The sequence below is a fragment of the Watersipora subatra genome, chromosome 9 (assembly GCF_963576615.1).
Source record: "Watersipora subatra chromosome 9, tzWatSuba1.1, whole genome shotgun sequence".
Taxonomy (NCBI): domain Eukaryota; kingdom Metazoa; phylum Bryozoa; class Gymnolaemata; order Cheilostomatida; family Watersiporidae; genus Watersipora; species Watersipora subatra.
The window spans coordinates 63,678,418-63,691,531 of NC_088716.1; the positions used below are offsets into that span (position 1 = coordinate 63,678,418).

Below are 13,114 nucleotides of genomic sequence, written 5' to 3' on the forward strand. Positions count from 1 at the left end.
TTTACGTAATCGACCTCCTACATGTACTAGTACTAATAACATAACATCATGAGTCTACAGCTAGTACTAATAACATAACATCATGAGTCTACTGCTAGTGTTAATAACGTAACATCGTGAGTTTACTGCTAGTACTAATAACATAACATTACGAGTCTACTGCTAGTACTAATAACATAACATCACAAGTCTACTGCTAGTACTAATAACATAACATCATGAGTCTACTGCTAATACTAATAACATAACATCATGAGTCTACTGCTAATACTAATAACATAACATCACGAGTCTACTGCTAGTACTAATAACATAACATCACGAGTCTACTGCTAGTACTAATAACATAACATCACTATTCTACTGCTAGTACTAATAATATAACATCACGAGTCTACTGCTAGTACTAATAACATAACATCATGAGTCTACTGCTAGTACTAATAACATAACATCATGAGTCTACTGCTAGTGTTAATAACATAACATCGTGAGTCTACTGCTAGTACTAATAACATAACATTATGAGTCTACTGCTAGTACTAATAACATAACATCATGAGTCTACTGCTAATACTAATAACATAACATCACGAGTCTACTGCTAGTACTAATAACATAACATCACGAGTCTACTGCTAGTACTAATAACATAACATCACAAGTCTACTGCTAGTACTAATAATTTGATGAAGCTGCCGGATGTAGTCATAAAGCTCCTTTATACGCGAGCGTTGAAAGAAAAATGGTTATTTTTCTTCACACAAAAGGGCGCAACTGCCAAAATTGTAGCTTTTTTCTTAGGATTGTCAACTAAGGAGTGCAGCGACTCGAGTTTCGGTAGGAATGAGATGCGTGTGCATCCTATAACAGACATGCTGGTGAGGTGAAGTGTGAGTACAGAAAATGTGTCGGTGCAGTTGACATGAAGTATTTAAATTGATTAAATATTCGCTGAGAAATCGGAGAAGGTGAGAGTTAACAAAAGAAGAAAGGAAACGAACAATTGAATAGATGGTGTTTTTGATGTGAATTGCGGTGCAATTAGTGGTGATGGTTGGTTGCTGATGGTGGTTATGAGCATGATGATGGTTGGTGGAGGAATGAGTAAGTGTATTGAGAGTGCAATTGAGAGTAAAGGATACGAAGGTGGAACTAAATTAGCGCCATTATTAAAAGCTATTGGACACAGCTGTAGAGAAATGTTAAGAGGTGCAGAGTTTGATCTAGATGGTGCAGATTCTACTCGTGAAGGTGCGATATAAATAGAAAGAATGAGAGCGGTAAGTTAGAGGAGCAAAAGGAGGAGGTAGACAAGAGAGTGTTTGTGAGGAAACATAAATTCCTTACAATAAGACAAGCGGTTAAGGAAAGGGGTAGAGAATTTGAGTTTGAGTTAATATGCTGAAGTGACTAGCGATGGTGATAGAGTAAGATTCGTCTAATTGTGGTAGTCGAAGGTTTGAGAGATAAAGAGCTGAGTTGGAGTTGATAAAAGAATGCTGATTTAATATGGAATATGTTGAATGAGGTGTTGAGGGCTTGTAAGTAATCTTGATAGGTTTTTTGCGAACATAAAATAATGAAGATTGGCTAAAAAGGGATGTAACTATGATATCAAAGAAAAGTCACTTGAACAGCGCTATAACGCAATTTTTTAATTCCTTTCAACTCAATGCCATTTATACCTGCCTTTTCAGAGCAAGCCAGTAACTACCAAAGAATGCAAACTTTGATGTTCTTCTTGTTTTAGATGAAGTTAACACGACAGCTAGCGAATTACGTGTTAATTTCTCGTCGCCTCAAAAATCAAAAACTTACCTTCTCTGTACGACAATAAAGCGTACATATTTGAGAGGTGAGCAAGTAATACCATAAATGTATGACGTGTAATGTTCAAACGTGTGACAACAAGTAAGATGTGTCTAATACGAGTAGAGTTATTAATACACAGAGCAAGAGCTCATGCAATAGATAAAAGTTTGTCAAGTGGCCATAAAAATATTTATTTTGAACAGAAATAGTATCCTCTTGCACTTCTCTAAATCAAGTGCTCTTTTTTCTGTATGTTTATTGCTAGCATATCTTCATGCACCCTACATCTTTATTTGTTATCTGTAGTTTCATAACCGCCGCAAGCATTTTTATCACGTTAGAAGTATGGTTTTTATCAGATATAGACTAGAGCTACTCTCATATGACATCTATACAGGGAAATGATGTGGTGCAACCACGACAGTCAAATCTGTAGTCCAAGAAGACATACATTATAAATAGGCAGTGGTTGCAACGGAAGCACAACAAACAAAACTAGCTGATAGAACATTAGGAAACACGATTAATTCAACTATTTGATAGAATACCAGACATCACAGTGAACTCAACTATTTGATAAAATACCATTTGGACAACACTGCGCACTAACTATCATCAACCCTCCAAACTTTTAGGTTGTATTTGAGGACATCTTTGAATATGAGATGAAAGTAGCCAGCTGGTCTGATACTGTGTTTTAAGGAAACTGTGAGTGCTGACATCCTGTTGTGAGTGCTGACATCTATTCGCAGGCGCTCCAAAGGTTAAAAAGGCATATATAACGCGAGCATTCAGGTTGGAGTCTAGTTCGACATTCGTATTGATTGTAACACCAAAGTATTTGAACTTTTTTACACTTCCTTAAAAAATTTCATTTACGTAGAAGTGGGTATTGACTGTTGACTAAAAAGGTAGAATGGTTTTTTTTAAAAACAAATTGTTATACCATAATCTTAATAAACTCGTGAGAAACAGTGTAAAAGACATAAAAACAACAAAGAATAAGGTTTCTCAACAAATACTCAACCTGATTGACTGCTTCTTCTGCATGGTAAACCCTAAAGTAGGAAAGTCCTGCTTCTTCTGCAGGGTAAACCCTAAAGTAGGAAAGTCCTGCTTCTTTTGCATGGTAAACCCTAAAGTAGGTAAGTCCTGCTTCTTCTGTATGGTAAACCCTAAAGTAGGAAAGTCCTGCTTATTTTGTATGGTACACCTTGAAGTAGGAAAGGCCTGCTACTTCTGTATGGTAAACCTTGAAGTAGGAGGTAGACCTAGAGAAGCAAATACAAATCTAGAGAACAGAAAAAGGCCTGTAAGAAACTCAGCTTACCATTAAATTAAACAACAAAAAGTCCTTGCTCATGAATGAGGTTATGGAGGAAGTTTTTAATTAATAATATTAGTAACAATTGACATAGTTTTAGCCCTGATTAATTGCGCACAGGTTAGCTGTACTTAGGTTTTTGCATTGTACACATTACCGCTATTATACTGATATACTGAGTGCTCTACTACTACTACTACCACTAAAAAGCTCTTTTCACATTGTTAATGTGATTCTGCAACATTTTGAGAACTGTAACTAGGATAATTACTAGCTTGAGAGCTGTTGCTGATGTGAGGTACCAAAAAGTATGAAATGTTTTAGAAATTATATTTTACTGCACGCATCTTGTTTTTGTTGTTAGGCTATGTATATAGTTGAATAAGAAACACCAACTACAAATTACTGATAATAAATAAAGGTCGACCTGTACGGAACCTTTCATTAGAGATCCCTTTGCTTTAATATAACAGTCAATAGACCAGCCAATCACTGGCTTATATTAGCCAATAGACAGCCAATCACTGGCTCATATCAGCCAATTGAACAGCCGACCACTAGCTAATATCAGCCAATAGAACAGCCAGTCACTAGCTGTTACCAAATTATTTCACAAATTTACACGCCACACTGACCGCCTGCTTAGAAGTAATATTCTTTCAATAGCTGGTCTAATGTATTACTCTAATCACAATGACAATAAAAGAAAACAACAAGTTTAAATCTGTCTGTGGTAAAATAGAATAATAGAAAATAGCCATAATTGTGACAATTACAAACAATCTTTTTCTATCAGCTTGTTGAAAGAAACACGTCGTTTGCACCCGGAATAATTGCTCTCTCAATCGCTCACCACACTTGCTTCTCTTTCTTCTCTTCACACCAAACAGACAATAGTTGAGAAGTTTTACGCATTTAATGGGTAAAATAATTAAAATAATTACGATTTGATGGTAGAGTAAAACATTTTCAGGTGATAAAAGCGGTTGGTTGATGATTAGGTATTGAAACAAGAGCTAAACAGGAAACTCTGAGTTTGTCCAAGCAAACATACAGCAGCGTTGGTTTAGACTTCTTTTCCTTAAGATGTTATGTTTATACACCAGTAGTTAGTGAATAGATGATCAAATTATAATAGGCAGATGGTGGAGTGAAGGTATCACGTCTCACTTTGAGAGCTTTAGCAGCCATAATAGTGGTTAGGTAGAAAAACGTTCGCATGGGCAAGATGAAATATTAGTCAATGTTGGTTAGACTCAGGATGATGCATATACATGGAATTAGAGTACTAAGTGAATAACACCAATATATATGCCAACCTGTATGCGGTCTTCATATACTACTAGGTGAATGCTCTCTTTATATACTACTAGATGAATGCCCTGCATTGCATAAGTAATAAAAAACATTACTTTACATTACATTACTACATTACCGACTACCCTATCATTACACTACCTGTACCTGTAACTGTTTATAAGCTGTCTTTATTACCCGGGAGCCCACCGTGTGACGCAATGACGCAATGCCATTATGCGTATTTTAAACTATGTATGTAATGAATATCTTCACTATCATTGATCATTATGGCCAGTTGCAGGTGTAGCCTAATGGATAAGCTTGATGCCTCCAGAACTGTTCCCAGAACCTCCAGTTCCAAGACCGAATCCTCTGCGAAGCAGATTTTCCGTTACTGAAACTCAACCACTTTAACTGGACAGACTAAGACTCACATTCATATATATAGACTAGCTGTGTTACCCGGCGTTGCCTGGATAATAGAAAAGTCTTTGGACAGAAAACTGATTTGTATTTAACATATAACAACATTAGACATTCTAACTATCAAACTTACATATCATGAAAAACCGTTTTGTCTTCTTAGAAGTAGTGAGAGTTGCTCGCTATTAGCCTGCGCTCTATTAGCCAGTATGTTTATTAATGTGAGCAAACAGCTTCTTGTTACATTATGCTATGACCCCCCCCCAAACCCCTCCCCCCTGCTGTACGTTAGCAGTTAGGTATTTGCTCTCATATAATTACTTATATTGGCTAGCTGGCATTTCGATTTCTGTAGTCTAGTGGGTAAGGCGTCAGACTGGTGAACAGCAGGGTGCGAGATCAAATCTTCTTTAGTATGGAAACTTTATTCTAAAATTTTAAGATCTACCGTATAGCCGGACAATCAATCCTACAAATACACATACGATGACAAACTTTGAAAATATATATATATTTAGATATACGTGTGTTGCCTGTTTACTCTCTTTATATACTACATGTATATACATGTATTATCTGTACGCTTTCTTTATATACTATATACATGTATTATCTGTATGTTGTATTTATATACTATATACATGTATTGTCTGTATGCTGTATTTATATACTATATACATGTATTATCTGTATGCTGTCTTTATATACTATATGCATGTACTGTCTGTATGCTGTCTTGTTATACTATATACATATACTGCCTGTGTACTGTCTTTATATACTATATACATGTATTATCTGTACGCTTTCTTTATATACTATATACATGTATTATCTGTACGCTTTCTTTATATACTATATACATGTATTATCTGTATGCTGTATTTATATACTATATACATGTATCGTCTGTATGCTGTATTTATATACTATATACATGTATTATCTGTATGCTGTCTTTATATACTATATGCATGTACTGTCTGTATGCTGTCTTTATATACTATATACATATACTGCCTGTATGCTGTATTTATATACTATATACATGTATTGTCTGTATGCTGTATTTATATACTATATACATGTATTATCTGTATGCTGTCTTTATATACTATATGCATGTACTGTCTGTATGCTGTCTTTATATACTATATACATATACTGCCTGTATGCTGTCTTTATATACTATATACATGTATTATCTGTATGCTGTATTTATATACTATATACGTGTGTTGCCTGTTTACTCTCTTTATATACTATATACATGTATTATCTGTACGCTTTCTTTATATACTATATACATGTATTATCTGTATGCTGTATTTATATACTATATACATGTATTGTCTGTATGCTGTATTTATATACTATATATATGTATTATCTGTATGCTGTCTTTATATACTATATGCATGTACTGTCTGTATGCTGTCTTTATATACTATATACATATACTGCCTGTATACTGTCTTTGTATACTATATACATGTATTATCTGTATGCTGTATTTATATACTATATACATGCATTGTCTGTATGTTGTATTTATATACTATATACATGTATTATCTGTATGCTGTCTTTATATACTATATACATGTACTGTCTGTATGCTGTCTGTATATACTATATACATGTACTGCCTGTATGCTGTCTTTATATACTATATACATGTACTGCCTGTATGTTGTCTTTATATACTATATACATGTATTGTCTGTACGCTGTCTTTATATACTATAAACATGTACTGTCTGTATGTTGTCTATATACTACATACATGTGTTGTCTGTATGCGTCTATTATACAATAAACATGTACTGTCTGTATGTTGTCTATATACTATATACATGAATTGTCTGTATACTGTCTTTATATACTATGTACTATATACATGCATTATCTGTATGCTATCTTTATATACTATATACATGTACATGTGTTATCTGTATGCTGTATTTATACCCTGTATAGATGTGCTGTCTGTATGCTGTCTTTATATGCTATATAATTGTATTGTTTGTATGCTGCCTTTATGTTTATATACATGTATCTATATAATTATAGACATACTGCACTTGAACACTTTGTTGCCCCATTTAGGTGTCTATGTGAATAATTAGATTGTTGTAGTGGAGCTGAAATACTCAGAACAACTGGTTGACCTACATTATCGCTTGTATATCTCCATCATGCTATTTTACATCTGAACAGAAAGTTAGCGAGTGGAATAACCCAAGTTATAGGAAAACGGTTTTACTCTACTAGAAGCTATAAAGTGACAAGTCAGCTTCAAAACTTTGGCTTCTATAAACCACAGCGCATAAATATACCTCATCTAGATATGGTAAATAGTGATATCCAGATATAAAACACTGCTGACAGGTATTTTCTGTTTAAACATTGCTGATTGGGCAGCGAAAATCATGTGATCAACAGTTTACGAATATCATCTATAACAAGCTTGTCTGCTCCGTGAGGCAATTAAACGAATCTGACAGCGCAGCAAGTGAATCCATAGACGTACATTGTGTTTTGTTTGGATGTCTGGCTGACAATATACAGTAGATGACTGGTCTATGCCGGTCGGAGTCACCCATAGGATATGCAATCTCTAGCTATTGTGATACGTAACAGTTGATAGAGTGGCCATAAAACTAGTTATCTCACTTTGTTCCAATTCTCAACTCGTAAATACATTTTTGGGACATGACCATCGGTGACATTGAGAACTGTGATTTACTTGATTGGAAGAAGCAGTAATAACAGTGCAGATTTAATTTCAATTTTTGACAAAGATTTTAAAGGTCAAGGGTCAATTGACACTCGTAATTGTACATGGGACACCAAACACTTTACACTAGTCACTGAACACTTAACACTAGTTGCTGAACACTTAACACTGGTTACTCAACACTTAACACTGGTTACTGAACACTTAACACTGGTTACTCAACACTTAACACTGGTTACTGAACACTTAACACTGGTTACTGAACACTTAACACTGGTTGCTCAACACTTAGCACTGGTTGCTGAACACTTAACACTGGTTGCTGAACACTTAGCACTGGTTGCTGAACACTTAGCACTGGTTGCTGAACACTTAACACTGGTTACTGAACACTTAACACTGGTTACTGAACACTTTACACTAGTCACTGAACACTTAACACTGGTTACTGAACACTTAACACTGGTTACTGAACACTTAACACTGGTTACTGAACACTTAACACTGGTTACTGAACACTTAACACTGGTTGCTCAACACTTAGCACTGGTTGCTGAACACTTAACACTGGTTGCTGAACACTTAGCACTGGTTGCTGAACACTTAGCACTGGTTGCTGAACACTTAACCCTGGTTACTGAACACTTAACACTGGTTACTGAACACTTTACACTAGTCACTGAACACTTAACACTGGTTACTGAACACTTAACACTGGTTACTGAACACTCAGCACTGGTTACTGAACACTTAACACTGGTTACTCAACACTTAACACTGGTTACTGAACACTTAACACTGGTTACTGAACACTTAACACTGGTTACTCAACAATTAACACTGGTTACTGAACACTTAACACTGGTTACTCAACACTTAACACTGGTTACTCAACACTTAACACTGGTTACTCAACACTTAACACTGGTTACTCAACACTTAACACTGGTTACTCAACACTTAACACTGGTTACTGAACACTTAACGATGGTCACTGAACACTTAACGCTGGTCACTGAACACTTAACGCTGGTCACTGAACACTTAACACTGGTTACTCAACACTTAACACTAGTTACTTAACACTGGTTACTGAACACTTAGCACTGGTTACTGAACACTTACCACTGGTTACTCAACACTTAACACTGGTTACTGAACACTTAACACTGGTTACTGAACACTTAACACTGGTCACTGAACACTTAACACCGGTCACTGAACACTTAACGCTGGTTGCTGTACACTTAACACTGGTTACTGAACACTTAACACTGGTTGCTGTACACTAGTTACGAAGTACTGGTCAACGTTCACCAAACACTTGTCACTGTTAAATAGATACTGGCTCTAAGAATTAAATGTCAAAGACTAAAACGAAACGATTAGTTTCAACATGTTATTTTAGCTGACTAGGTGTGTCCTGATTTCAGTGCTAAAGAGCTACTTCAGGTCCTTGTGTTCTGGTAGTATGTCACTTGAATTGCTTTTCTGTTCAAACATCAGGAACAAAGCTATAGGTATATCTTTTGATTTGCATTTCTTTTGAGATATCAGTGACAAAGATATAAGTATATCACTTGACTTACATGTATGTATCTTTAGAAATATCAGTGACAAAGATATAAGTATATCACTTGACTTGTGTTTCAATTTCAATAATAAAGATCCTATTAAATTTACACATTGCAAGGAACAAAAAATGTAAAAATATTGAAAATGATATTTGCTTTTTGTTGGTTTTCACGTTTCACATGGAGGCAGAGGTGGAAGCGGAGGCAAAGGCGGAGGCGGCAGTGGCGAAATAGAAGTGGAGGTAGTAGAGTCAGAGGCAGGAAAAGTCAGAAGCGAAGGTAGAGGTTTGGGTAGGGTTGAAGGCAAAGGCAGCAGTAAAGGTATAGGTTTAGGTAAAGGTGAAGGCAAAGGAGCAGTAAAGGTAGAGGTTTAGGTAGGGGTGAAGGCAAAGGCAGCAGTAAAGGTAGAGGTTTAGGTAGGGGTGAAGGCAAAGGCAGCAGTAAAGGTTGATGTTTGGGTAGGGGTGAAGGCAAAGGCAGCAGTAAAGGTTGATGTTTGGGTAGGGGTGAAGGCAAAGGCAGCAGTAAAGGTAGAGGTTTGGGTAGGGGTGAAGGCAAAAGCAGCAGTAAAGGTATAGGTTTGGGTAGGGGTGAAGGTAAAGGCAGCAGTAAAGGCAGAGGTTTGGGTAGGGGTGAAGGTAAAGGTAGCAGTAAAGGTAGAGGTTTGGGTAGGGGTGAAGGCAAAGGCATCAGTAAAGGTAGAGGTTTGGGTAGGGGTGAAGGCAAAGGCATCAGTAAAGGTATAGCCAGAGGTATTCTGAAGGTAGTCAAGAGTCTTCATGCTATGCAGGCTTTACAGTGAAGATAGCAATCAGTGATGACCCGCTGTAGAATTTAGGTCAAAGTACTAGGCCTACTATTAGCCGGGTGGTCAAATTTGTGCTAAGTTTTATAGGAAGCTTGTACAAAAGATCAACTATTAGAAATGACCACTAACCAAAGTAAGAGTTTTTACCGTCACTCGCTGTAAATAGGCTCTCATCACACCAGTTTCCTTGAATAATGCTGGCTTACCACAGTGAAAACTTGGAGTTGCCTGATCTCATTTTATGTGAGAGATGATAAGCCTTTCTAGTATATAGGTAGGATTCAGAGACTAGCTCTTTGTCATTAGTTGTAAGCTACTAACAGAAAACAGTATCCACTAGTTTGGTCAATCAAGTAGAGCTCAGAAAGTGAATCTTCAACCTCTATTCCCCCCACCCTGCATCTTTCACCTCTCAACCAAGCCAACCAGAGATGTGAACACATACAAATACTGTTTTTTTTTAAATATTTCAAAAATAGTATAGATCTTACGCTGTGTTACTTTGGCACACACCAAGTTTATTATTTGATAATTATTGAACTTTTTGCTAGATGAATTTGGATCTTTGGCTGTTGAGAGCAATAAATGTGGAGGACACTTTGTCTAACCATTTTACTAGCCAATCGAATAGAGCGAGGCAAGGTAATCACACCAATACAAGAATAATAAACCAAAATGCTTAGAAAGCTTTCGATAATAAAAGTACTCAATGGGGAATTACTGTCTAACGATATGAAAGATGAAATCTTGTATGATATGGCAAATTCAGGTGGGTACTAGACAGATAGTCTTAACATTAGAAAAACAGGTGTAATAAAATGATTAATTTCCAAGGGTAAAAATTACCAGTAAAAAACCTCTCATTTAATACTGGAGACGTTTGGTTTATAGCATGTTTAAGCGGCAGTTATCTGTTGCTCTTTTATTGGGTTGTTAGATAAGGTAGTATGGCGATCCCTCCTCTTCCTATGCAGTAATAACAGGAAAATGCTGTCTGTTTAAGCTGCACACTTCAATCTCTCTTACACTCTGGAGCATTGATAAAGAATATAAATAATTGCTTTTTTGTTGAGGAAAATTTTTGGTGGCAGCCTTTTCTGTTGCAGTTAAATGTTTGAGGTAATTCAGTTGGCATCTAGGCTAGAACTAATCATGGTTACTGCTGCTACTTGGAAGCTGCCTTAGAATTACATCTATGTAAACACAGCTCATAGAGTTAGGCCAGTTTAGGTTGGTTTGGTGATGGGGTATAGAAGTACCACATATAGTATTGCTATCTCGTCTCATGATACTGTCTCATGTTGTTGTGTCATGATGCTGTCTCATGATGCTGCATTTGTTTGTGCAAAGTAAATGACGCTATTTTCTTGTACATTGTTGTAATGCAGTACTACCCCTAGTGTCCTGCAGTATTTTTGTGATGCAGTACTACCTCTAGTGTCCCACAGTATTGTTGTGATGCAGTACTACCCCTAGTGTCCCGCAGTATTGTAGTGATGCAGTACTACCCCTAGTGTCCGGCAGTATTGTTGTGATGCAGTACTACCCCTAGTGTCCTGCAGTATTGTTGTGATGCAGTACTACCCCTAGTGTCCTTTAGTATTGTTGTAATGCAGTACTACCTCTAGTGTCTCACAGTATTGTTGTAATGCAGTACTACCCTTAGTGTCCCGCAGTATTGTTGTAATGCAGTACTACCCCTAGTGTCCTGCAGTATTGTTGTAATGCAGTACTACCCCTAGTGTTCTTTAGTATTGTTGTGATGTAGTATTGTTGTGATGACCTCTAGTGTCCTGCAGTATTGTTGTAATGCTGTACTACCCCAGGTGTCTCACAGTATTGTTGTAATGCAGTACTACCCTTAGTGTCCCTCAGTAGTGTTGTGGTGCAGTACTACCCCTAGTGTTTTGCAGTATTTTACATTTAACTGGGACTATTTGATCTTTGAAACTATTTTTGTTTTCTGCAAGTAGTTTTAAACTTATACTATCCGCAGATGTTAGTATTGCTGGGGTGTTGGCCTTCCTATCGCAATTCCGCTTTACTGTATTGATTAATATTGAAACCTTCCCAATTTATTAGCCAGTAATGAGACACCCCAAGTTTTTGTGAGTCTTGATTATTTTTTATTGATGGTTCCTTGTTCCTTTTTACAAAACACAGAATCATCATTAAAATTGCTGATTTTGTGTTCGCTCCTGTGTTCGCTCCTTCGTTCGCTCCTGTGTTCACTCACACAAGAGCTGATACGATATGTTTATACCAGTGAATAGATTTTAGTAAATAAGTGTAGTATATTACTAAACACTAGTAAAAACTCAACTTCTGGTATAAATCCTTAAGTCTGTAAATTTATAAAAGCCTAAACCCCTATATGAAAGCAATATTAAAATGATCCAGAAACTAATGCAGATATTTATAAAAGAGTTAAATTAAGGTCTGAACTCAATTCCAGTAACAATTCCTTTTATAATCAATATGGAAGGAGCAGGGAAGCATGTTTTATCATTTGCATATGATTATAATTTCGAGTGTGTTTATTTACATGAATAAGAAACTACTTTGACAGACTAAAGCCTACCAATTACTGACAATAAATAGAGGTTGTGTATGGAACTTTTTGTCTGACTGTTTTGCCTTAGTGATCTCTTTACTTTAATATATCAGTCAATAGACGAGTCAATCACTAGCTGTTACCAAATGATTTCACAAATTTACACGCCACACTGACCGCCTGCCTGGAGGTAATATTCTTTCAACTGCTGGTTTAATGTATTGCTCTAATCACAATGACAATAGAAGAAAACAACAAGTTTAAATCTGTCTGTGGTAAAATAGAATGGTAGCAAATAGCCATAATTGTGACAATTACAAACAATCTTTCTCTATCAGCTTGTTGAAAGAAACACGTCGTTTGCACCCGGAATAATTGCTCTCTCAATCGCTCACCACACTTGCTTCTCTTTCTTCTCTTCACACCAAACAGACAATAGTTGAGAAGTTTTAAGCATTTAATCTGTAAAATAATTGAAATAATTACGATTTGATGGGAGAGTAAAACATTTTCGGGTGATAAAAGCGGTTGGTTGATGATTAGGTGTTGAAACAAGAACTAAACAGGAAACTCCTAG

The 13,114-nt window shown here is 36.3% G+C and overlaps 1 protein-coding gene across 1 annotated transcript; it reads right to left on the reverse strand.

Moving 5' to 3' along the window:
* Positions 1–9,587: 9,587 nt before the first annotated feature.
* LOC137405349 (uncharacterized) lies at positions 9,588–9,956 on the reverse strand. The gene has a single exon (XM_068091579.1). It carries the CDS (start codon positions 9,954–9,956, stop codon positions 9,588–9,590), a length of 369 nt encoding a protein of 122 aa, XP_067947680.1.
* Positions 9,957–13,114: the final 3,158 nt, after the last annotated feature.